Source organism: Ornithorhynchus anatinus, chromosome 13, assembly GCF_004115215.2.
Source record: "Ornithorhynchus anatinus isolate Pmale09 chromosome 13, mOrnAna1.pri.v4, whole genome shotgun sequence".
NCBI lineage: Eukaryota > Metazoa > Chordata > Mammalia > Monotremata > Ornithorhynchidae > Ornithorhynchus > Ornithorhynchus anatinus.
Genome location: NC_041740.1, coordinates 24994129 through 25021002, shown reverse-complemented (window position 1 = coordinate 25021002; position 26874 = coordinate 24994129). Strand labels below are relative to the sequence as shown.

Genomic DNA, 26874 nt, shown 5'->3' with positions numbered 1-26874 from the left:
CTATAAATCTGAAAGGAAATCCATTCTAAGATGAATTCTTCGCCTGTGGGCATTCCACCACTGCCCCTCTCCTACTTCTGTAATCGTTCTCGTGCAGAGTGCTTTGCTACTCCCTCCCCCGCAATCCCAGGGCCCACCGGCCAAAGGCACAGCTTATTACTGAGGTTCCAGTGCGTGGCTTTTCAGAGGAGGGGGCTCCAGCCAGGCCCTCGGCTTGCAGGCACATCACAGAGTTTCACTCCATCACCTTCAGTCAGGAAGGTTTTCTCCATCCCGGGGGAGACAATTAATGGGCAGATATACCTTGCGGGCGTGGAAGGTGATGCTCATTGTTTTGCTAGCACATTCCAGGAAGGCGACAGGCAGTTGCTGTGGGGGAAGAAGCTGCTCTTTGTGCATTTGGACATGGCCTTGGAGGCTTCGATTGACAGCTCGACATCAGTCAGTAAATCATATTCATTATTAGTGGTAATAATAATAAAAATGGTATTTTTTGAATTCTTATTATGTGCCAGGAACTGTACTAAGCACTGGGGTGGATACAAGCAAATTGGGTTGGACACAGTCCCTGTCCCACGTGGGGCTCAGACTCACAATCCTCCTTTTACAGATGAGGTAAATGAGGCCCAGAGAAGTGAAGTGGCTTGCTCGAGGTCACACAGCAGACAAGTGGTGGAGTGAGGATTAGAACCCAGGCTTCCTACTCCCAGGCCCGTGCTCTATCCACTAAGCCACGCTGCTTCTCATAGCTCATCTAGAGTAGGTAGACCTAATCGGAGCATGTCACTCTCTGCCTCTAAACCTTCCACCTGTTCCTCGTTCTTCTCTCGGTAAACAAATCCATCCACTTTAAGGCTCTCTGTCTTTCACACTTTTCTCCCCTTCCCTCTATGCTTCCCTTCCCCAGTCTCTTATTGAGTGAGTGAGTGAGTGAATGGGGAGGGGGAGAGCGAAGTTTAAAGAGACCAGCCGTACCAAGCAAGGAGGAAGACATCCAAAATCTGACCCCCTGCCCTGCCACCCAAAAATCAGCTGATGAAAACCTCAAAGTCTCCAAGGGTGGTCAAAATGGCTGTGACGGGCCAAAGCGAGAGCTATGGACAGTGAAGAGGCCACCCACTCTCCCTCATGGTCACCACTAGCCCCCAAGGTCACTCCTGCTGTCCCAGCCACTTCTACCATCTGCTCCCCAGAGGACACCAGCCCATCCGGAACAGCGTTTGGGTCAGCCGGATCAGTAGCCTCGTAGGTGGCCAAGCTGGTGACCGGCGGAGGGGGCGGGGTAGTAGGAGTGGAAGATGGACAGTAGTCGCTGCCTCTCTTCTCTTTCGCTGCCACTTCTGGACACCCCCTGCTCAAGGCATCCCCTTGGGTGACTGTTTCCGGGTGTGTTTGTGGGCCCTGCCAGGGGTTGCTTCCAGTCTTCCTTCTTCTCTGTTTCTCAGTTTCTCTACCTCTCATTCTTTCCAACTCTGTCTCTCTGAATCTGTTTTTTCACTCCCTTACTCTCTCTGTCTTTTGTAATTTATCGATTTATATGTCTGTCTCTCCCTCTAGAGTAAGCTCACCGTGGAAAGGGAATGTGTCTGTTTTATTGTTATATTGTACTCTCCCAAGCACTTAGTAGAGTGTCCTGCACACAGTCAGTACTCAAATAAATATGATTGCCTGACTAACTTTTTCTATCTCTCTTTCCATTTTCTCTTTTCTGTCTTTTCTCCCCACAATCTTCTATCCCACTAATCTCGGGCCATTGGGCTATACCTAATGGAGGTCCCACCCTGGGGACCCAATCAGACAAGCAATAAATCAACCAATGGTATGTATTGAGCAGTCATAATAATGTTGGTATTTGTTAAGCACCTACTATGTGCCAAGCACTGTTCTAAGTTTGCCCTTTTGGACATCCTGCCCCCTACCCAACCTTGAAACCCTGAAAGGGGGCAGTTATCTGAAACCCAAAGTTCAAATCACCTCCGGTTCTTTTTAGTTCACTAAATCGGCACAAACTGCACTTTTACTGTTTCATTTAAAGATACTGATGATTAACAACTATTTAACAGCTGCCATCCACCATCTTTTGATTATTCATTCTGTCCAGTGCTTGATGAAACAGTGAATGAAAGCAGGGTATCAAAACATTAATAATAACCTCCCACGATAAGGATCACCGTTTAACCCGGACTTGGAAATAAAAGATAGGTTCTGGGTCCTGCAACTCTGAGAGTAGATGGAATAAGGCCTACAGTTTAAATGATATCCAATCAAGGCAAAATACAGATATTAAACATTCATGGATAACTCAGAACTATTATGAATTAATCAGCTCCTGCTCATTTGCATGCTTAATATTTAATGGCAGCGCCTTAAAGTCCCCCGGAATTATTAAACTTTACTCTGCCTCTTTTGGGATGAATAACAATGGGGCCGGCAATATAGTCGGCATATCTGAAAATTCTGGCAATAGAAGCGGTGGTGGCTTAGACTTTGTAGAGAGATGTGATTACTACACGTTAAACTGCAGAAGCAATTCCCCATACGTGCTCAGCTCAGATGCAATAGGAACAACAGGGCTAAATATGATGATAACAGCAATAATATTAAGCAGAGGGTTAGGAGGGTGTCTCGGCTGGGATTGTCTTTCATTCACGATGGATTACTCCTGAGGGCTTACTAAAAACTACACTTGCCTGAAATTGCCTCAACAAACCTAAGTGGTGTGCTATAGGCATTTCGGAAATCACAGAGTATTAGAGTTAGCATGTTAGCCTGGTAAATCTTCAAAACACCAGCTGGGGAAACAATAATAACACCGAAGCAGATTCATTCATGGTAAGTCATCTTAGACATTTCCCAACGCCTGCATTTTAAAGTATTATAATAACACTAGCAATAATGCTCTCTCTTCTAGAGAGACGATCGTCGGAAACCTTAAAAACCCAGTAATATCTCATTATCTCTCTCGCCATTTATTCGATTTGTTTTCCTCCCTCATCAATTAAACATCTTTACCAGAAGAGATTGATTGCAACAAATGAATAAAGGCTGTGTTATTAGTGAAACACAAAAAGTCAGGAAAGAGAAATCATTGTTTCCCAGTGCAACTGCAGCTTGACTACAAAGTGCATGAAAAATTAATATTTGGCATTATCGTGCACTGGATATTTCTGAATTTTATTCTTTTTAAAGTGAGGGTAGGTGGCAGAGATAGGCTTTCCGCTATTTGGAAAGTTTTAATGTCTTGACATGTCTAACCTTAGTGATGACATTGCCTTAATGTAGATTTTGGTCCTGGATTTCCTATTTTGAAAAACTGAAAAGAAAGATAGTCTTTGTTGACTATATGAATTGGAAGCAGTGTTGCCTACTGGATAGAACATGGGCTTGGGAATCATAATAACCTGGGTGCTAATCCCGGCTCAGACACTTGTCTGCTGTGTGACCTCGGGTGAGTCACTTGACTTCTCTGACTTCGTTATTTCATCTGTAAAAAGGGGTTTAAGAAAGTGAGCCCCAGGTGAGACAGGGACTGTGTCCAACCTGATGATCTTGTATCTACCCCAGCTTATAGTAATGTGCCTGGCCCATTGCAAGTGCTTTACAAATACCATAAATAATAAGTAGTGCATTGGATATGAAGTAGGAGGGACTTCTAGGCAGGGCAGGGAGGCTGTGAACAAGAGGTTGGCAGTGGGAGAGATGAGATCAAGGCACAGGGAGTAGGAGGGCTCGAAAGGAATGAAATGAGTGAGGTGGGGTGAAGTGAGGGAAGAGAGAGGACACATAGGGAGAGTGATGATTGAAAGCCTTGAAGCAGAAGGTTAGGAATTTCTGCTTAAGATGGAGAAAAATGAAAAACCATTGAAGATTTTGGAAGCATGATGAGATGTGTGCAGAACACATGATTGATTGATTAATAAATGCCACTAAAAAAGCACCAAAGGGAATGAGTGTCGATCGAGAAGAGAAGGGGACCCAGAACTGAGCCTTGAGGGACTCAGTTAGGGGGTGGGAGGCAGAAGAAAATTGGTGAAAGAGATTGAGAAGGATTGGCCAGGGGTAGGAGGAGAATCAGGAGAGGATTGAGTCACAGAAAGCAAAGTTAGCTGCTGTTTCTAGGAGAAGAATATGATCCACTCTGCCTGGAGTCCCTTAGGTTTGACAAGGAGCTCCTCAGTGACCTTGGGGACGGCCATCTCAGTGGAAGGAAGGAAGAGAAACCCACATTAGAGGGGATCAAGTAGGAGTTGGAAAGAGGAAGTGGAGGCAGTGGGTATATATACAGCACATCTGAGTTGGACAGGAATGGGAAATGGGGCGATGACTGGATGGTATAAACAATCAATTAAAGGTTTTCACTGAGCACTTACTATATGCAGAGCACCATACTAAGAGCTTGGGCGAGTACAACACAACAGAGTTAGGAGACACGTTCCCTGGTCACAGTGACTATGTGCAGAGTACCATACTAAGTGTCCGGTAGAGGCAGAAGACACAAACCAAACCCTCAAGAAGTTTAGGCTCTAACCGAAGACACAGACACAAAATCATTTATGGAGAGGGGGAACGAAGTGTTTAAAAAGTTGAGTATGAAAATCAGTACACAAACTCCTGCACTTACTGATAAATTCTCATCATCACTCTGGTTCTTTGAACATGAAGACAGGTACACAAACACACACACACTCTTCCCAATGGAAAGAGCATGGGCCAGGGAGTCAGAGGACCTGGATTCTAATTCTGGCTCTGCCACTTGCCCACTCTGCGACCTTGGGAAGTCACTTCACTTCTCTGTTCTACAGTTTCCTCCACTGTAAAATTTGAATTATTATTATTACACACGCATACACAGTTTCCTTTTATGGTGCTTGTCTAATCTAATAATAACACTTCACATGGAATAAAAGAACCTCCAAGTAATTAAAAAAAGCACAACCAATCTCTTAAAATGAATGTATTCTCCAAAGTCCAGATGGGGCAATTATCTGGATGAAATAACTGAAGTCAGACAAGTCTAAAGCCAAACTGGGTCCATATGGGGCATTATGAATCAATGCCGAATTTTCCAGGACCTCCAGACACCCAAACCACACCCCCCCGACTCCGATGAGACCCAGCCGATACCTAGAGAAGCAGTGTGGCTTAGTGGAAAGAGCACAGACTTGGGAGCCAGAGGATGTGGGTTCTAATCCCGCCTCTACCACTTGTCTGCTGTGTGACCTTGGGCAAGCCACTTAACTTCTCTGTTCTTCAGTTACCTCATTGGTAAAATGGGGATTAAAAGTGTGAAACCCACTTGGGACAACCTGATTATCCTGTATCTACCCCAGTGCTTAGAACAGGGCTTGGCACATAGACATAGTAAGCACTTAACAAATACCGTCATTATTATTACCTAATGGAAAGAGCATGAGCTTGGGAGTCAGAGGACCCGGGTTCTAATCCCAGCTCCTCCTGCATACCTGCTGTGTGACCTTGGGCAAGCCACTTCATTTCTCTGTGCCTCTGTTCCCTCTTCTGCAAACTGGGGATTCAATTCCTTTTCTCTCTCCGACTTAGAGTGTGAGCCCTGTGTGGGACCTATTATTTTATGTCTACCCCAGAGCGCAGTACAGTGCTTGGCACATAGTAAGGATCTACATAAAACACAATTAGTAGTATTATTATGATCATCAATATTATCATTAACAAGAAGAAGGGATGGGTGAGGGAACAACTCAAAGCTCCCATGTCCTTTGGCCTTAGGACATGTACAGTCCAAAATGGCATGGACATGTTTTTCATTCATTCAGTCATATTCATTGAGCGCTTACTGTATGTAGAGCACTGTACTAAGCGCTTGGGAGAGTACAATACAGCAATAACAGTCACATTCCTAGAAAACTGCCCTTTGGCTTCAGGCCTGGCATAGCGGGGTGCCCATCAGTTGTACGCCCCAATACCTCAAACATGACAACTTTCCACTAGACTATCAAATCTCAAAGAATTTGCCAAAAGAAGTTTCTTGTGATCATCTTTTAGAAAATAATTCTTCTTTAGGTGCTAATGTAAGGAAATAGATAATGACACTTTTCACTCTTGGATTCCTACAGCCATCAAAATAACATTGAGTAAGCCTGAAAATCTCAGCCTCTGATCTTATTTTTAGAGGCATCTGAAGACTTAATAAGTCAATCACATTTATTGAGTGCTTACTATGTACCAAGCACTCCTACTAAGTACTTGAGAGAGTACAAAGGGCAGAGTTGGTAGACTTGTCCCTTCCTCACAAGGAGCTTACAGTCCAAAGGCGAGATAGGCATTAGAATAAATTACAGGTATGTTCTTAAGTGCTGTAAGGTTAAGGGTGGGGTGAATAAAGGGTACAGATCCAAGTGCATGGGGAATGCAGAAGGGAGAGGGATTAGGGGAAATGAGGGCTCAGTTGGGGAAGACCTCTTGTAGGAAATGTGATTTTAATAAGGCTTTTAAGTAGGGGAGAGAGATGTTCTGTCAGATAAGAAAGGGGAGGGAGTTCCATACCTGGGGCAGGATCTGGGAAAGGAGTCGGTGGTGAGATAGATGAGATCAAGGTATAGTGAGTATGTTGGCATTAGAGGAGTGAAGTGTGTGGGCTGGGTTGCAATAAGAAGTCAGAGTGGTAAGGTAGGGGGGACAAGGTGATTGAAGGCTTTAAAGCCACTGGAATGATTTTCAGTTGGATGCAGAGATTGATGGGAAACAACTAAAGGTGCTTTCCTCTTACCTCTTGTTCTCCTTCTCTTTCCCTTTCTTCTCACTCTCATCCTTCCTTTTTTCTTTCTCCCTCCTTTGTTCCTTCCATCCTTCTTCAGTTTCTTCCTTTCTTCTTCCCTTCTCTTATCCCTTTCCCTTCTTTTCACTTCCCTTCTCTTTCCTTCCCTCCTCTCGGAACCCCAACCCCTCCCCACTGAGTCTTTTAAAGACCCAAGTCTGGGTCTTTATTGGGACTATTATCAATGCCTGGGGGAAAGTGCACTGGGGAGACTGTAGAAAACTCATCTTGGGGACAGTGCTACAAACACACACTTTAATAATCTGAGCTTTTTCTGTCTGATGGAAAAAGTGTGGAACACCACCATAAACCGTGTTGGAAAGGCAGGTGCTGTGCTCATTGTTATGCTAAAAAATTCCTGACACACTTCCCCAATAATTGCAGCTGTGTTCTTGCTCTTTTTTTTTAAAATTGGGCGGCAGCTATCAGTCATTAGAAACTGGAACCACCTGCCGCAAACCAGTTGACTATTTTAGCTACGTCTCAGATGAGATGTCTTTAAAATCAAACAAATTTGATCATGTGATGGCACCGTTTGAAAAATGAAATATTCAGGAAGTTGTTGTGGCATATTCAATGCAACCACAACTGAACATGCTGATAAAAGGATTTACTTTTTGTCTAGATATAGTGAGGCGGTCATAATTTTCGGGAGTTTGAATAGGGTAGTTAAGTGAAAAAAAATGATTACATAAATAAAGGTATCAGATCCCCAGTTTAAATACCTCAGCAAATGAATTACCATAGAATTACCATTTGTTACAATATTGCCAAAGAATACTCCTAACAGAGCATTTAAAGCTTTTATGCTCACATCCAGAATTGGTTAATTTGCAAAAATACTATCACTGACATCCCTAAACTTGTCATTTTTGCCCTCTTTTAACTCAATTTAGAAATGCCTCAGTAGGAGAATACTTTTCTCCCGTATTGCACCAGATGAAGGGAACTATCTGAAAATGGAAGCATTTCCATTGTGTTCTTTGCCTCCATGTAAGCTGCATCTCACAGTAATGCAGGCACTTGGCCTTTTTTGACCTTTGATCCCTTTCAGTTAGCTATTCCCCAAAAGAAAATACTCAAGGTGAAAACAGCAGCACAGCATTAGAGATGATATCTACTACGAAACTTCCATCTGTTTCCACAGAGACATTAAAGGAAGTACAATTAATATGAGTTGACTAGTTCATAGCAAGGTTTACTGCTGAAGTCTAGTGGAAGAAGGCTGAGACAGAGAGAGGTAGAAACCTGAATTCTGATTTCCCATTTAACTGTGGACATCTGACTCATTCTTAAATTATTTTCAATTCTCCTGATTTGTTCCTTTAATCAGTCATGAGTTTACTGTTCTGCTTCAGCTCTTCATGGTCTCCTGCTGATATAATTATACTTCTCGGACATGGTAATGTTCCTATAAAGCCCTAATTCACAGGCGTCGGGTTCAGATGTTACCTTGGCACTGTAGAATAGTCTCTGGGGTCTAGAAATAACCTTACTAAGAGTCAAAGAGAGCAGCTTAAATATCAGTGAGATTTAAATCCCCAAAAGATTAAGAAAATTAACTCCAAAGACAAATTCAGTGGCTGTTTCCACATGACAGTCTTCAAACTGTACCAGGGTTGTGGAGTAATAGAGAAGGAGAAAAGGCAGGATAGAAGATCCTATGGTTCACTGCTCTAAAAAGTACAGGGAATTTTTTTTCATGGTATCTGTTGAGCACTTACTATGTGTCAGGCACAGTACTAAGTGCTGGGTTAGACACAAGTTAATCAGGTTGGACACAGTCCATGTCCCACATGGAGCTCACAGTCTAAATTCCCATTTTGCAGATGACGAAAATGAGGCACAGAGAAGTTAAGTGATTTGCCCAAAGTCGCACAGGGGACAAATGTCGTAACTAGGATTAGAACCCAGATCTTTCTGACTCCCAGGCCTGGGCTCTATCCACAAAAGCCACACTGCTTCTTGTGGGGTTTTTTGGATTTTTTTTGTTTTTTTAATGGTATTTTTTAAGCCCTTACTATGTATCAGAAACTGTTCTAAGTGCTGGGGTGGATACAAGTTCATCAGGTGATTTACAGTTCCTGTCCCAAATGGGGCTCACAGTCAAGTAGGAAGGACAACAGGTATTTGGCAAAGCTGGGATTAGAACCCAGGTCCTGTCTCCCTGGTCCATGCCTTTATCCACTAGGCCACCATGCTTCCTGGAATGAACACAGGCTTGGGAGTGAGAAGACATGGGTTCTAATCCCGGCTCCACCACTTGCTCGCTGTGGGGCCCTGGGCAAGCCACTTAACTTCTCTGTGCCTCAGTTACCTCATCTGTACAATGGGGATTAAGATTGGGAGACCCACGTGGGACAATCTGATCACCTTGTATCTACTCAGTGCTTTGAACAGTGCTTGGCACATAGTAAGCGCTTAACAAATACCATCCTTATTATTATTATTACACTGCTTCACTTTAGTTTTTAAAGTCCTATTCCTAAAACATGGTTAGGAATTCCTCTCTAGTCCATTCCATCAGTCACGGATATGAAAAGCGGGACCCTGGCTTATAAGAAGGTTCCTTTCCCCTGGGGCTTATCGTTCAGATGAAGTCACGCTCCTCTGTGATGTCATAATCACGACAACCACCATCAATTTGGACTTCAGAGTTGGTGGGGGAGGTGTTAATCGTCAACGGTTGATTTCCCTTCCTCCCTCCTATCCCGTGGTGCTGATCCGAGCACGGAACAACCCGCTGACTTCAAAGGCTGCTCTGCTCTGCGAGACCACGGAGCAAGACAAGAAACAGGTTTCCAGGAAGAGGTTGGAATCTTCTGGCCTGAAAGTCCTGTTGTTTTGTCAAAGGTCCTGCTTCTGGGGCTAGGGAAAATACAGGCCCTTTCCACCCTCAGAGCCCACACTGTTCTTAAACTTACCTGTTTTTTGGTATTGATTCATTGATCCACTTGTCTTTATTATTTCTATCATCCCTCTTGGCCTAGTAACTATTGTAGAGTCATGATTTTTTTTCTTTCTCCTCCTCTATTAGACTATAAATTCTTAGAGCAAGACATGTGTCTGATACTTCTCTGATGTCTCCTAAGCAACCAGGTGTTTCATCCCCCCTCCCAGCCCCACAGAATTTATATCTGTAATTTAGTTCTATTAATGTCTGTCAACCCCTCTAGAATGTAAGCTCATTGTGGGCAGGGAATGTGTCTGTTATATTGTACTCTCCCAAGTGCTTAGTAGAGTGCTCTGAACACAGCAAGCACTCAATAAATACAGCTGACTGACTGACTTCACTCATAGTGAGTGCTCAGTAGAGTGTTAGACACAGAGCTCAGCACAGTGCCCTGCCTGACAAAAATGCTCAGTACAGTGCTTTGCACACGATAGGCTCCCAGTTCCATCAACTGCACATGATAGGGGCTTGGATGGTGCTCAGAATATATAGACGCCCAGGACAATGCCCTGTTTATTCATTCAGTCATATTTATTGAACAGTTATTGGGTACTATTGGGTACTATCAGATGTCCTGAACAATGCTCTACACATACTATGTGTTCAGTGTAGAACTCTGCACTTTCATTCATTCATTTGCTCATTCATTCATATTTCATAGCTCATTCATAGCACTTACTGAGTGCAAAGCAATGTACTAAGCACTTGGGAGAGTACAATATAACAACAAACACACATTCCCTGTTCACAATGAGCTCACGGTCTAGAGGGGGAAATAGACATTAATACACACAAATAGATAAATAAGTAAATTACAGGTATATACAGATAGCACATAGCCAGTTCTGCCAATGATGATTATTGAGAAGCAGTGTGGCCTAGTGGAAGGAGCATGGACCTGGGGTTCAGAGGATTTGGGTTCTAATCCTGGCTCTGCGACTTGTCTGCTCTATGACCTTGGGCAAGTGACATCACTTCTCTGCACCTTAGTTACCTCATCTGTAAAATGGAGATCGAGACTACGAGCCCCATGTGGGACATGCACTATGTTCAACCTGCTTGGCTTGTATCTACCAGGCTTAGTGCTGGCACATGCTAAGTGCTTAACAGACACCATGAAAAAAAAAAGATTTCAGTGATGGTGATGTTGATGAAGTTGGATTAAGTAGTAGTGTTTGGGTGTTTTTTTTTAACATAATATTTGGCAAAGTTTTCCTCAAAACATGAGTAGATCTGAAAAGACATAGGCTCCTAACTCTATTCCTAGGGATTTCCTGAGGATCCTCCCTGGTTTCAGAATTGTTCTTAGTGATTTCACTGGGGAAACCTGCTTTATACTTATTCTCCATCTGGTTTTCTACTTAAAGCATTGTAAGTTTGTCCTGTAGATCCTAAGTTCCTTGTGGGCAGGGAATGTGTCTATAAACTCTGTTATACTGTACTCTTCCAAGTGCTTAGTAAGCTCATTGTGGGCAGGGATTTTGTCTATTTATTGTTATATTGCACTCTCCCAAGCCCTTACTATAGTGATCTGTACACAGTAAGGGCTCAATAAATACGATTAACTGACTGCTCTGTGCTTGATTGAATGATTAGGGACTCGGGAACAGTCGACTCCACAAAAGGACAGGACATCCCTCCCATCCCGTCTGAGTCTTCTAAAGTGAGTTCAGGAGGACCCGGGGATGAGAGCTAGCAGGGGCTGAAGGACCATGCCATTTTTACCCACTCCCTCCTTCTGTGTCTCTGGTTTTCTGCGTCTCCAAGGGAAAGATGGGCATGCTACCAAACTATATACAGGTGGGTACTTTTTATCATTTTTCTCTGAGACAGCCTCCCATGCCACTTTCCTTTTTGGATATCAGAGACTGATTTCCAGGGTTCCCTCAGCAGTTTGGACTGAGACAAGCAACGTAGCCCTTTTGGAAGGATGATCCCACAGAAGAGCATCATGGTCTGGGATTAAGGAATGGGGTAAATAACATGAGAGAGGAAACATCTAGCTGTTTATCATTTCCTCATCTGTAAAATGGGGTTTAAGACTGGGATTAGAGTTAGTGGCTTAGATTAGGCCCCAAGTCAGTTAGTCAGTCTATCGTATTTAGTGAGCATTTACTGTGTGTAGAGCGCTGTACTAAGCGCTAAAGAGAGGACAACAATATAACAGACATGCTCCTTGCCCACAACAAGCTTACAGTGTACAGGGGAAGAAAGACATTAATAGAAATAAAGAAAGGATATGAAAGTGCTGTGGGACCAGGGAGAGGAGGGCGGCTGGTGATGAATAAAGGGAGGAAGTCAGGGTGATGCAGAAAGCAGTGGAAGAAGAGGAAAAAAGGGTTTAGTCAGGAAGGCCTCTTGGAGGAGATGTGCTTTCAAACAAGGCTTTGAAGTGGGGAAGAGTAATTGTCTGTCAGATATGAAGAGGTAGGATGTGGCGGCGAGATAGAAGAGATGGAGGTACAGTGAGAAGGTCTGCATTAGAGAAGCAAAGTGTGCGGGCTGGGTTGTAGTAGGAGAGTAGTGAGGTGAGGTAGGACGGGGAGGAAAAAGGGGGAGGAAACTGCTCAAAGGAAGGAAGAGAGCGAGGGAGGGGAGAAGGAAGATTAACTGTAGTCAAGTGTATTGTAATCAAACACAAATCGTCTTTCATCAACTAGTTGCCCACTCTTAATTGATCTATATTCTATTTCCTAAGTAACCAAACCTCCTTCCTCTTAATGATCTAAACAAATGAAGAGAAGACTATGAAATATAACTTGCAAATAGTTATTCTTTTAGCATGTCTTCCCCCTTCAATCATTTCCCTTCTCCCTCAACCGCATGCTGCGGACACATCCTGTTCCAGTTTGGGGATTAACTTTCTTTGGGGATTGTAGGTGTACATCAGTCCAGGCTTCTAGGGCGAGCCGAAGAGCAGAATGAATAAATCCTCCTGCTTCTCCAGGACTAAACGATTGTGAACATCCCGAATGGGAAGTGTGGTTAGGCTGGGCCGACACGATGCAATAATCATCTTACATCTCTCCTGTGGGAGCACAAGGCTCTCCTGCACTTGAAGTTTAAAATTGCCCCTATGAAATGGCAAATATCTATCTCCTCTTCCAAATCTTTCCATTTATCATCCACTTGACTTGCACATATTTTTCTTATCCTTTAAAAAAAGGCCTATTCCCTATTCCTCAACCCTTTGAAATAATCCAGTTCATTAGGCATCTCACTTGAAAGAGACCCACTACTTCCTTTCCATCAAACAAAAATAATGGCATTTGTTTTTGAATGGTATTGTTAAGTACTTACTATATGTCCAGGCACTGTACTAACCACTGGGGTAGATACACCATCCCTGTCCCACATGGTGCTCACAGTCTTCATCGCTATTTTATGGATGAGATAACTGAGGCACAGAGAAGTGAAACAAGTGAAGGAACCAGGATTAGAACCCAGGTCCTTCTGACTCCCAGGGCTCTATTTACTAGACAACACTGCTTCCCATTTCCCTAGCTTGGCAATTCTAGAGAGCATTACATTGGAGAAGCAGAACAAAGAGATTTTTCTTAGAATAACGTGACCTTAGAAAGAAAATCAGATCAAGATGTGGTAGAGGTTGGGGTTGCCAGGTACACAGTAAGTGTTTAGTAAATAAAACTGATTAATTGATTTCTGTCATTTTGGGGTATTTGTTTTTCATCATCATCCTCAATGGTAGTGATTAAGCGCTTACTCTTAGGGACTTGGGTGAGTACAGTAGAGTAAGTAGACATAACACCTGCCCTCAAGATGCTCGCGATCTATCAGGGGACACAGATGCAACTAAATCACAGGTAGGGGAAGTAACCGAGTGCAAGAATATGTACATAAATGCTGAGGTGGGTGGGAGGGTAGAGTGAGTACCAAAGTGCTTATGGAAAAGATTGCAGAGTGCAGGCCTGGGAGCTAGAGGACCTGGGTTCTAATCCTGGATCCTCCACCACTTGCCTGCTGTGTGACCTTGAGCAAGTCACTTCACTTCTCTGTGCCTCACTTTCCTTAACTGCAAAATGGACATTCAATACCTGTTTTTCCTCCTACTTAGACTGTGAGCCCCCTGAGGAACAGGGACTGTGTCCAACGTATTTATCTGATATTGACCGCAGCTCTTAGAAGAGTGTTTGACCCATATTAAGGGATAACACCACCTCCCAGTGTCACACCTGGAGAGCTTCCAGTACTCTGCCAGTCTTGACTACGGGAGGGAGAACCAAATAGAGGCATTCCCCATTCCATTCCAAGCTTGGGCAATGGTTAGCGAGTGGAAGGCCATCTGCTACAAGTCAAAACTCCCCCGTGCTGGGCAGCAGCGGCATGGGAGAGAGTCAAGGGTGGAGACTCAAGCTTACTGCCTGGAAGGAGGCAATGGTAAACCACTTCGTATTTTTACCTAGAAAACTTTATGGATCCACTACCAGAACGATTGCAGATGGAGGTGGGGCGTTCTGGGAGAGATGTGTCCATGATGTCTAGGGGTGGGAGACGACAGTATAAGATAAGGCAAGGGATAACAAAAACATAAACACTCCCTGTCCCCAAACTGAAGGTAACTTAATAATCATAATAATTATGGTACTTATTAAGCACTTACTATGTGCCAAGCACTGTTCTAAGTGCCATGGTAGATACAAGTTAATCAGGTTGGACACAGTCCCTGTCCCACAAGCAGCTCACTGTCTTAATCACCATTTTGCAGATGAGTAAGTGATCTGCCCAAGGTCACACAGCAGACATGGGATTAGAACCCAGGTCCTTCTGACTTCCAGGCCCGGGCTCCATCCACTAAGCCACAATCTAGCAGTAGTGCCCAGCAAAAAGCTTTTAAGAACCATCTAGGGATATTATCAGTTGCTAAAGGCTTCCATTAGATTATAAACTCCTTAAAGACAGGGATTGTCTACCAACTATTGTGCTCTCCCTAGAGCTTTGTACTGTGCTCTGCTCCCAGTAAGTGCTCAATAAATACATCTGACTGACTGAAAGATTGCAAGGAGCGCAGCAGGTACGTCAGGGAGGATTTCTGGATTAAATGAAACACTTTTAATTCTGACTCCGAAGATACAATTTCCTCGTTTGCAGTTGGTATGTGAAGCCACTGGAGAATAAAAATGGTAAAAGCAGGATTTATGTCATTTCAATAACAAGCTCAGAGCAGATCAGTATAAGAGATGTGAAATATGTTACAGGGGAAATGAAATATCTGCCGAAGAAAGGAAAATGTCTTAAAATGCCCCATTTTCGTAGTCATACAAGAGCAGTTCACAGCTGTGGTTCATTTTTTTCCCTTATTAATCTGACAGACGATTCTGGCAGTTTTTAAGAGCTACTTCCTGAAATCTGAGAGAGGATGTTCATTTTCTCCCAGTCAACGTCGGAGTTAACAATGCTGGGCTAGTAACTTAAAAACCTACATCTTAGAACTCGGTGAACAGAGCTGTTTGCAGTATTAGAGGCGCCGCGTCTGTAAGATGGGAATTAAACACCTGTTCTCCGCCCACTTAGGCTGCTACGCTATGTGGGACAGAGACTGTGTCAGACCTAATTTTACTGTTTCTAGCCCAGCTCTTGCTACCGTGCTTGACACACGGTAAGTGCTTAACAAATACCACAATTATTTTTTTTAATTCACGCTCAGCCCCACTACACTTACGCAAAGACCATTTCTTATTTTAACCTGTGTTTCTCTGACCAGACAGTGAGCTTCTTGAGGGGAGGCACTGTGTCTCTCCATTGTACTGAACTCTCCCTGCACACAGCATGTTCTCAAAAAATACCATTGATTGACTGATTCTAAGCTCATTCCCCCTTATCCATCACACCTGTGCTTGCCAGTTCACTGCTCTGCAAGCCCCCTTCATTTTTAATGGTATTTGTTCAGCACTTACTATGTACCGGGCACTGTAATAGACTGTAAGCTCTTTGTGGGCAGGGAATGTGACCGTTTATTGTTGAATTGTATTGTCCCGAGCTCTTAGTACAGTGCTCTGCACATGTAAATGCTCAATAAATATCACTGAGCTTCTGACTGAGTACTAGGCACTGTGATAGATACAAGCTAATCAGGTTGGACATAGACCACATCCCACATGAAGTTCACAGACGTAATCTCCATTTTACACATGAGGTAACTGAGGCACAGAGAAGTTAGGAGACTTGCCCAAGGTCACACAGCAGACAAGTGGTGGATCCGGGATCAGAACCCAGGTCCTTCTAACTCCCAGGTCCGTGGTCTATCCATTAGCCAAGGCCAGTCCTCTGAGAGAGTCACTTCTGCAGGTAGAAGTACATGCAGTAAGTGCTTAATAAATATCATCTATGGTGAAATATTTCACGGTATCGCCCAGTGGTGCCATTTGGGGTTCAAATGTGCACGGTGGTCGAAAGGAAGTTCATTTCCTATTTTCAGCAAGAATGGGTGGGAATGCTCTGGTATCTGGAAAACAGCACTCTGCCACAAAGAGAATTAACTCTTCTTCATCTGCTAAACTACTGGTAGCCAGTCAAAGGGGCCAGACCAGGTCATTTGGACTTTCAAATCACAAACAAACAATCATACGTGCCCCCTTCAAAGCCCTACTGCCTTCCCAGACGAAGCCCCCCTTTTCCTCAACTCCCCTTCCTCCCCCACCTCACCCTCACTTGCTCCCTGTGCTCCCACTGCAATTGTGTAATCCCTGCTTTACTTGTTCTGATGTGTATATATTATCTCTAATTCTATTTATTTTTGTTGATGCTCTTGATGCCTGCTTTCTTGTTTTAATGCCTGTTTCCCCCCTTCTAGACTGTGAACCTGTTGTGGGCAGGGATTATCTCTGAATTGTACTTTCCAAACGCTTAGTACAGTGCTCTGCGCATTGTAAACACTCAATAAATATGACTGAATGAATTTTCAATGTTGTGGGCAAGAATGAGTCTGCTGTATTGTTAGATTCTGCTCTCCTAAGCACTTAGGTCAGTGCTCTGCACATAGTAAGTGCTCAATAAATACCACTGATAGACTGATAGATTTAAGCTTGGCAATGAGGGGTGAAAGCATCTTAGACTGTGAGCCCCATGTGGGTCAGGGACTGTTTCCAATCTGATTATCTTGTATCTATCCGAGTGCTTAGCAAAGGGATTGGCTCATGGTAAGTGCTCAACAAATACCATTAATTATCATTGTTATTATTATTGTCAGTTAAATTGCATTTATTGAGCACTTACTATGTGTAGAGCACTGTTCTGAGCTCTTGGGAGAGTACAGTATAACTATATAGCAGACATTACTTGCCCACAATGAGTTTACAGTCTAGAGGGGGGCACCGACATTAAAATAAATAAATTACATAATAATTAATTATTATTGTCATTATTATGACATATCCAGAACACAATGTAGATGGGATCTCAGCAGAGCTTGGACCCAGCATTTCCTAATTTGTTTTTTTAATGGTATTTTCTAAGCATTTACTATGTGCCCGGCACGGTCCTGAATGCTGGGGTAGATGCAAGTTAATCACATTGGATACAGACCATGGCCCACATGGGGGTCAGTCTTCGTCCCCATTTTACAGATGAGGGAACTGCGACCCAGAGAAGTTGAAGTGGCCTACCCAAGGTCACACAGCAGACAAGTGGCAGAGCTGGGATCAGAACCCAGGCCTTTCTGATTCCCAGGCTTGTGCTCTATCTACGAGGCCACACTGTTTTTAAGTCTTCTGAATCCTCTAGACTGTAAACTCGTTGTGGGCAGGGAATGTGTCTGTTATATTGTACTCTCCTAAGGGCTTGGTGAAGTGCTCTGGACACAGTCAGTGCTCAATAAATATGACTGAATGACTGACCGACTGATCTGAAGAAGGATGGAATGTACGCAGACATCCCAAAGGTAGGAGGGAAGCAACTGTTTGGAACTCCATGGATCTCGAGGAATGATACAGGCCTCTGGCTTCGGATGGTGGGGGTAGGAAGGGAACAGGGAGGGAGAGCTAACATCTCCTCTCTTAAGTCTATGGCCACCTTGAAGCCAGCAAAGCCCACCCTCATTTTGCAGACAAATCTCCATCTCACCAGACCTAGGAGGCCTGCAACGGTTTCACAGGTGGAAAAAAATCAGTAAATTCTGTCCCATCATTTCGGGGTGGGCCCCAAGCTGTTGGGTTCAACCCCTGCAGACTTGGGTTTGTGCCCACGTGATTGTACTTACCGGGGGGCCTCCAATTGGCCTGGACATCTGTTTGATTGACAGTTGGGGCCCAGGGGTTCTGGCTGCCTCCTTTGCCTGCTGTCATCCTGCAGGTACACAGATGGGAGTGGCTCCTCCCCCCTCACCCCATAGAATAGTAGGAAGCAGGGGGCTGGAACCCCCAAAACGCTATCAATCTGCTCATCTAACTGACCCGCTGCTTCCGGCACGGATCGGGGTAGGGCCTGTTCCAGAGACGTTACCCTTCCCACTTTCTCCCAGCCTTTTGTTTTTTTTTGAGGGGGCAGGTAATGGTATTTGTTAAGCATTTACTATGTGCCAGGCACAGTACTAAGCACTGAGGTAGATACAAGCTAATCAGATTGGACACAGTCCCCATCCTACAATGGGGTTCACAGTCTTAATCCCCATTTTACAGATGAGGGAATTGAGGCCAGGAGAAGTGAAGTGACTTCCCCAGGGTCACGCAGCAGGCAAGCAGTGGAACTGGGATTAGACCCCAGGTCCTGACTCCCAGATCTGGCCTCTTTCCACTAGGCCACACTGCTTCTTGTTTGGCTCCAGGAATTAAGAGTTCCTAGTGCAAAGTTTTTTCACAAGAGGAATTTTCCACTAGAAAAATCACTCAAAACTACACCTGCTCATCGGCAAATGCAGCCAATAACACATCAAGCGCCCCATCAATTCTTGGTCAACACATTCCTCTCCAGTATTCTGGCAAAAAAATGGGACAGGGAACTTCCCCTGATCTCTGACACAGCTATGCCAGAAGACAATAAAGTTTAGGCTGAAAGGTCCAAGAAAGGAAGGCCGGAGCAAACTCAGATCCTTTTCCCTTTAAGGGAGAGTTTGGGAATTGGGAATTTTTTTCCAGTGGCATTTGTGAAACATTTACTCAGTGGACTGTACTAAACACTGGAGTAAGCACAAGCCAAACAGGTTGGACACAGTCCCAGATCTACATGGGGCTCACAGTCTTAATCCCCTATTTTACAGATGAGGTAACAAGCCCAGAGAAGCAGAGAGCCTTGCCCAAGGTCACACAGCAGACAAGTGACAAACTCCATTACAAGATGGAATTTGTGCAAGCTCCACAGAGCCCTGAGCACCGATTGCTGTTATTCTCCTGGGTGAGTGGAAGACGAACGGAGGCTTGGGAAGGGAAATTTCTGTGCCACTGCATGTGAAAAGCATACCTCTCTTCCCTTAGGGTCAAGGAATCGTAGGCTCTTACACTCTTGGTTCGCATTTTCTCCCTCCGTTTGAAAGCCATCCTCCCCATCCTGAGCAGGGGAGAACCTCTTCTTCCAACCCTTCTGCTGCCTCCTCTACCTCAAGACCGTAGGCTGGTTGTGCCTGTTATACTGTCATATTGTACTCAACCAAGAGCTTAGTACAGTGTTTGCATAAAGTCCTCAGTGATTACTGAAACTGAAGTACTCGTTAACTCGACAGACTCCACAGGTACCCGTTAAGCACTCTGTAAGTACCAATCCCTGACCTAAATGCTGGGGTAGGCACAAGTTAAGCAGATCAGACCAAATCCCTGTCCCACCTGGGGCTCACAGTCTAAAGGAGAGGGATGACAGATATTTAATCTCCATTTTACAGATGAGGAAGCTGAAGTAGAAAGAAGGTAAGCGATTTGCCCAAATTCACACTATGGGCAAGTGACAGAGCCGGCACTAAAATCCAAATCTCCCGACTCTGAGTTCTGCTCTTTTTCCATTAGGGCCCCCTCCCATTCCAAATAAATACTATTCTATTGACTGGTTGACTGATTGACAAGCAGACAATTCAAGCCAGCTGTCTTCCCAGGAGGACACTCTGGGTCACCCTCTCTTCTCATTGAGAGAATAGAAATACAAAGCCTCTTGGAGAAGATGCTCTTTGACTCTTTAAGCAAATACCGGGAACATCATGATGCTTGAAGTAAAGACTCGAAGAGCACTCCTACCGATCTCATTTTAAAATCAATCACTGGTATTTATTTAGCGCTTACTATATGCGGAGCACGGTACTCTGCGCTTGGAAGACACATTGGTAGTGGGTAGATATGTTCCCTGCCCTCACCCAGTTGAGGTTTTGCTGCCAAAGCATTAGGTTTTACAATTTTTCAAAAACTCTTTGACCGCCTTCTGGAGTTTAACAGAGACCCGGTAGATCGATATTTACCTTATGAAGTGCACGTTGGCTAGTAGGCTCTTTCTAAGCCTGTAAAAATAGAATCCCATTAGATTCCGTTTTAATCTGATGGTGGGGGAAAAAAAATCAAAAACCTAACTACTTTTCTCTCCCCAAATTAAAGTTTGATGTCCAATTCACTTGGGCCAGAAATTTCAGAGACTGAGCGTTGTAAGCAATCATCCTTCTGTTGTTCCTGGCTCTGTTTCAGACCGGGAAAACTGAAGGGACCGGAGAGACTCATCTTCAAAGTCCCCGGACGTGGGATACTGGCAAAGCCAAAGGGGCAGTTTAGCCTTTCTGGTACCGACCGGGTATCTGTTGCCCAGAAAATCAAATCATCAGACAAAGGAGAGAGAAGAGGGCAGTCCTCCGAAATAATTGACTCCAGGATTTTCAAGTCAGTGCCTGGAATCTGAACGCCCTCGACTGAGGCGGGGGTGGGGGTCATTTTGCCGGCACGGTAATGTTGTGCAGGAAGGGGGCCTGGGGTATTTTCGGGTTGAAACCGGGCCCCTTTATTTCACATTAGTTGGGATGATGCCATACTGGAGGGTGAAACCCAAATCCAGCTCCTGAAGTCAAGCAGAGAAGGTGTGTTCATTCATTCATTCATTCATTCATTCATTCAATCAATCATAATTTCTTGAGCACTTACTCAGAGCACTGTACAGAGCACTTGGAAGAGTCCAATATAACAATAAACAGACATGCCTTTCCCTCGCTTTCACCAGTTTAGCCTCTTCCTGGGTCCTTTCCGGGGGGGGGAGCAGAGCAAGAATCCGTCCTCCTCACAATGCCACCTTTCCTGAAGGCAGGATTCCTTGGTGGGGAGATCAAGCCGGAGCTCCACTTCCAAACCCCCCTCTCTTTCAGCTGCTCCAGGCAGACCCTTCCCAGAGGGTCGTGGGCCCCGTTTTAAGAACGTGAGCCCCAAGTGGGCTACTCCCCCCAGTGCTAAGTACCGTGCTCTAGACTGCTCTAGACTGTGAGCTCGTTGTGGACAGGGAATGCAATCTGTTTGTGGCTGTATTGTACTCTCCCAAGAGCTTAGTACAGGGCTCTGCACACAGTAAGCTCTCAATAAATATGACTGAATGAATAGGGACCGTGTCCGATCTGATTACCTTGGGTCTTCCCTGGTGCTCATCTTGGTGTGTGGCACACAGTAAGCGCTTTGCAGATTGCAGAATTCTAATTATTACAAGGGACGAACAATGTCTCTACCAGCACCTCAGGGCTCAGTACGACTCTACCCTCTCCCCGAGCACCAGGCAGTTTGACCCTCTGCCATTCAATCGATGGCATTTACTGAGCCTTTGCTTTGTGAGGAGAGCACTGTACTAAGCCCTGGGAGAGCGCAGTACAATGAGGAGAGCACTGTACTAAGCCCTGGGAGAGCACAATACAACAGAGTTGATAGACACGATCCTGGCCCACAGTGAACTTACAGGAAAGAGACCCCAGCTGAGCAGGCATTTCATTCATTCAATCGCACTTATCCAGCGCTTACTGTGTGCAGAACACCATAATGAGCACTTGAGTCCGTACAATGCAACAACAAACACATTCCCGGCCCACTACTAGCTGACGGTCTAGAGACCGGCTTTTCAAAGCCCCCTCCTTCCAAAAGAGAGAAGCGGTCCTGCTCTCTGGACCAGCGTCGCGTCGTGGGCCCCAAAAGTTGTGACAGGTTTTGTTAGTAGCTAAGACTGCCTCACTGGCATTAACAGGCTCTCGCTGCTGACAGCGAGGGGGTTTTAAAGGAAAATCCTCCAGGATTTCCATTTTACGCCTTTACTCGCTTGGACTGCCGGAACTTTGCTCAGGGGTCCCAGCGCTTCCAAGTCCAAAAGGAGGTGGACAGGAGGAAGAATCCCCCCTGCTGCTCACCCCCTAATTAGAGGAGTGGGTTGCGGGGAGGGGTGGTCACAGGCTCCGAAGCCTGTTTGCCAGGCTAAAAAGCTCCACCCTGCTCAAGCCCCGGGGCCCGGCAGCACCGACAAAAGGCCCCGTGAGCCCTCCGACGGCACCCGTTGAGCCAACTTGCTCGCGGGAAACGTCCAGAGCCGCCCAGAGGGGCTGCTTCCACTTAGGTCAATGCCCGGCCCGGCAGCTCCTCTCCCCTGGGTAGGATGAGGGGTTGGGGAGGAGGTCTCACGGCCAGAACCCCGCCTGCAGAGCTTGGCACGTGCAGAACAGGTCCCGGCTACCCCTCAGCTCAACTGGGCAGGGGGCACGAGGCAGGGACCACTAGACAGTGGACAAGCAGTGGGCAGGGGGAAGTGGGCAGGGAGCAGACACTTGGGCTGTGCAAGGGGCAGCTGACACTCGGGCAGCACCGGATGGGGCGGTGGGGAGGGGATGGCAGACACTCGGGGAGCATTGATCAGCGAGCGGTAGGCAGGGATCCCCATTCTCGGCACCGGGTCCCCCAACCCAACCCACCATCCTCCCACCACTTTCCCCTAGGACTCCCCGGACCCCGCTCCACTTCCCGGTGAGAAGGGGGAGCCAGGCTGGGGGTGGGGGGCGGCTGAGGAGGAGAGACTCCCCGGATCTGCTTTTGTCTCCATCGACTCGGTCTTTGTCGGTCGGCAGAGGACGGGGGAATCCCCTGCCTGCCTCTGGGGATGCCAGACCAGAGCACGGCGGGATGAGGCACAGCTGGACGGGGCACGGCTGGACAGGGCTGGGCAGGGCTCGGAGGATCGGGGGTGGAGCATGGCAGAACGGGGCAAGAGCACTTAGTCCAGAGCTTGGTACAGTGCCCGGCACATCGTAAGCGCTTAACAAATACCGTCATCATTCACGATTACTATCGAGCGGATGGGGATGGACAGGGCAGGAGTGGACAGGAGAGGGCAGGGTAAAGCAAGGTTGGACAAGACTGGGAAGAGGTGGGCAGGAGAGCACAGGGCAGGGATGGGTAGAAGAGGACAAAGATGGACAGGACAAGAGAGGGCAGGAGAGCACAGGACAGGGTTGGAGGTGGTGGAGGACAGGCACTTAAAGGGCAGGGCATGTACAGGACAGGAAAGCACAGGACAGGAAGGGACAGGTGTGAACGGGACAGGGTGAGAGTGGACAGGCATGTACGGGACGGGGGGACGGACGGACAGGAAAGCACAGGTCAGGGAGGGGGTGGACAGGAGAGCACAGGCAGAACAGAAAGGCAGAGGTGGACAGAGTGCACAGGATAAGGCGGAGGTGGACAGGTGTGGACAGGAAGAACGGGGCAGGGGTGGGTGGACAGGAGAGCGCAGGAAGAATAGGACAGGTGTGGACAGGAGCTCCAAAGACAGAGTGAGGAGGGACAGAACGACACGGGACCGGGCAGGGGTGGACAGGAGAGTACGGGACAGGGTGAGGGTGGACAGAAAGACAAGGGACCGGGCAGGGGTGGACAGGAGAGTACGGGACAGGGTGAGGGTGGACAGGAGCTCTCGGGACAGGGTGAGGGTGGACAGAAAGACAAGGGACCGGGCAGGGGTGGACAGGAGAGTACGGGACAGGGTGAGGGTGGACAGGAGCTCTCGGGACAGGGTGAGGGTGGACAGAAAGACAAGGGACCGGGCAGGGGTGGACAGAAGCTCACGGCACAGGACCGGGCGGGTCAGGAGCTCCCGGGCCAGGGTGGAGGTGGAAGGAGGGCACAGAGCGGGGCCGGGGGAGGGGGACGGGAGCCCACGGGCCAGGACGAGGGTGGCCGGGGGCGCCCAGTTGGGGCGGGGTGGGGCCCTACCTTGGTACTCGTGTCCGGGGGCGTAGCGCTTGGGGTTGCCGGCGATGTGCAGGGACATGAGGACTCGTCCCTGCTGGCCGTCGCCGTCCAGCTCCCCGTGGTGCGTGCAGAGGAAGAAGAAGGGCGAGAAGCGGGGCCGGTGGGGCGGGACGGGCCGGGCCCCCAGCGCCCAGCCCAGCAGCGGGGCCACGGCCACCAGCACCACCGGCACCGACCCCGCCCGCCGCCGCCCGAGGTCGCGGGGCTCCGGCCCGCGCCGCCGCCCGAGGTCGCGGGGCTCCATGCCGCCGCCCGCACGGGGGGCGCGGGGGGCGCGGAGGGCACGGGGGGCGCGGGGCGCACGGAGGGCACGGGGGGCAGCGGGGGCACGGGGGGCGCCGGGAAACTTGGGCGGGAGTTGGCTGGGCTTGTCCGTCCTTCTGTCCGTCCGCTCGTCGGGGCCACCTCCCGTGCGGCTGCTGTCAGGACTGTCCGTCCAGGAGGGAAAAAGCGGCTGCTCCACCCTCCCTCCCTCCCTCCCCGGCCCGGCCCCTCCCCCGACCCCCTCCCCTCTTCCTCGCCCTGCCCCCTCCCCTTTTCTTCTCTTCTCCCCCCCTCCCTGCCCCCTCCCCTTTTCTTCTCCCCCTCCTCTCCCTGCCCCCTCCCCTTTTCTTCTCCCCCTCCTCTCCCTGCCCCCTCCCCTTTTCTTCTCCCCCTCCTCTCCCTGCCCCCTCCCCTTGTCTTCTCCCCCTCCTCTCCTTGCCCCCTTCCCTTTTCTTCTCCCCCTCCTCTCCCTGGCCCCCTCTTTTCTTCTCCCCCTCCTCTCCCTGACCTCCTTTTTTCTTCTCCCCCTCCTCTCCCTGGCCCCCTCTTTTCTTCTCCCCGTCCTCTCCCCGACCCCCTCTTTTCTTCTCCCCCTCCTCCCCTTTGCCCCCTCCTCTTTTCTTCCCCCCCCCGCCCCATCCTCTTTTCTTCTCCGCCTCCACTCCCTGCCCTCCTCCCCTTTTCTTCTCCCCTTCCTCTCCCTGGCCCCCTCCCCTTGTCTTCTCCCCCTCCCCTCCTTACACCTTCCCCCCCTTACACCCTGCCCTCCTTACCCCCTCCTCCTTGCCCTCCTTTCCCTGCCCCCCTCCTCCTCTCCCCCTGCTTCTCCACCCCTGCCCTCCCCTGTCCTCCCTCCTTATCCCTTCCTCTTTTTCCTCCTCCTCCTCCCTACCCCTCACCCCAAAGGCTACTTCGGCAAGCTGCCCCTTGCCCCTCCCTCATTCATTTATTCGTTCAATCGTATTTATTGAGCGCTTACTGTGTGCAGAGCACTGTAATAAGCACTTGGGAAAGTACAATACAGCAATATAGACAACCCCTAACCGCAAGGCACTCACGGTCTAGTGCTGGGGAGTCAGGCATCAATACAAGTATAGAGATATCAACATAAATAAATGAAATAACAGTCATTCATTCATTCATTCAATAGTATTAATTGATCACTGTACTGAGCACTTGGAATGTACAATTCGGCAACAGAGACAGTCCCGGCCCAATGACGGGCTCACGGTCTAAACAGAAATGTACATAAGTGCTGTGGGGAAGGAGAGGGTGGAAGAGCAAAGGGAGCAAGTCAAGGCGATGCAGAAGTGCCCTCCCGAAGTTGGGTGGCGGGCCGACCCCCAGAGAGGGGCAGCGGCAGGGGCAGAGTGGCCAGACAGGGCAGAAACCTCCCGGTTCCAAGGCGGGACCATCCCGTTGAGGCCGGGCTTCCCCTTGAGGTCAGGGCCACAAAGGGGTGAAGGGACCCCGGAGACAGAAGCCGGAGACAGAGATAACCGGGGAGACACAAGGGCAGATGAACCGGAGACATCTGGCCCCGTCCACTGGTCCTCGTGGGGTTCCCAAACTTGTCCCCCATCCTTCCCAGACCCTCCCCACAGAACCCAAAGCCAGAGGATGGAGCTAAGTCCCCACCCCACAACCCGTTCTGTGCCCCAGCGGTGGGATGGGGTGAAGGGGGGATGAGAGGAGGCAAAAGGGAGAGGGACCTATAGTAATAGAACAAACACCTTCCCTGCCCACAGTGAGTTTAGAGCCCAGAGGGGGAGACACGCACTAATAGAAATAAAGAAATGACAGATGTGGACATAAGTGCCGTGGGCTGGGAGCAGGTGGTGGGTAAACGGAGCAAGCCAGGGTGACCCAGAAGCGAGTGAGAGAAGAGGAAAGGAGGGCTTAGTCAGGGAAGGTCTCTTGGAGGAGATGGGCCTTCAGTAAGGCTTTGAAGGGAGAGAGTGTCATCATCTGCTGGATGTGAGGAGGGAAGTTGTTCCAGGCTAGAGGCGGGATAATAATAATAATAATGGTACTTGCTAAGCGCTTACTATGTGCCGAGCACTATTCTAAGCTTTGAGGTAGATACAGGATTATCAGGTTGTCCCACGTTGGGCTCACAGTCTTAATTCCCATTTTCCAGATGAGGTAATTGAGGTACAGAGAAGTTAAGTGACTTGCCCAAAGTCACACAGCTGACAAGTGGCGGAGCCGGGATTGGAACACATGACCTCTGACTCCCAAACCCGTGCTCTTTCCACTAGGTGGGTGAGAAGTAGGTGGCAAGATAGGTGAGATGGAGGTACAGTGAGAATGACTGGCCTGTGAGGCCAGTGAGTCAGTCGATCGTATTTACTGAACGCTTACAGTGTGCAGAGCACTGTGATCAGAGCTTGGGAGAGTACAATATAACAGTATAAGAGAGGCATTCCCTGCCCTCAATGAGTTTACAGTGTAGAGGCTAGGCCATCTGACAAGAGCCAGCCCTCTAAGAACGTGGGCCTGGGAGTCAGAAGGTCTTGGGTTCTAATTCCGCCTCTGCCACTTGTCTGCTGTGTGATCTGAGGCAAGTTGCTTCACTTCTCTGGGCCTCAGTCCCTTCATCTGTAAAATGGGGATGAAGACTGTGGGACAGGGACTGTGTCCAACCTAATTAGCTTGTATCGACCCAGAGCTGAGAACAG

At 47.7% G+C, this 26874-nt stretch overlaps 1 protein-coding gene across 1 annotated transcript in view; it reads right to left on the bottom strand.

Annotated features, from left to right (window-relative positions):
• RELN (reelin) overlaps window positions 1-24173 on the bottom strand; it is a 324257-nt gene extending 300084 nt beyond the window's left edge. The window contains exon 1 of the mRNA XM_029077379.1: window positions 23891-24173. Coding sequence (XP_028933212.1) covers window positions 23891-24173 — 283 coding nt within the window. The remainder of the gene's footprint in view (window positions 1-23890) is intronic.
• Between the last annotated feature and the right edge of the window lie 2701 nt (window positions 24174-26874).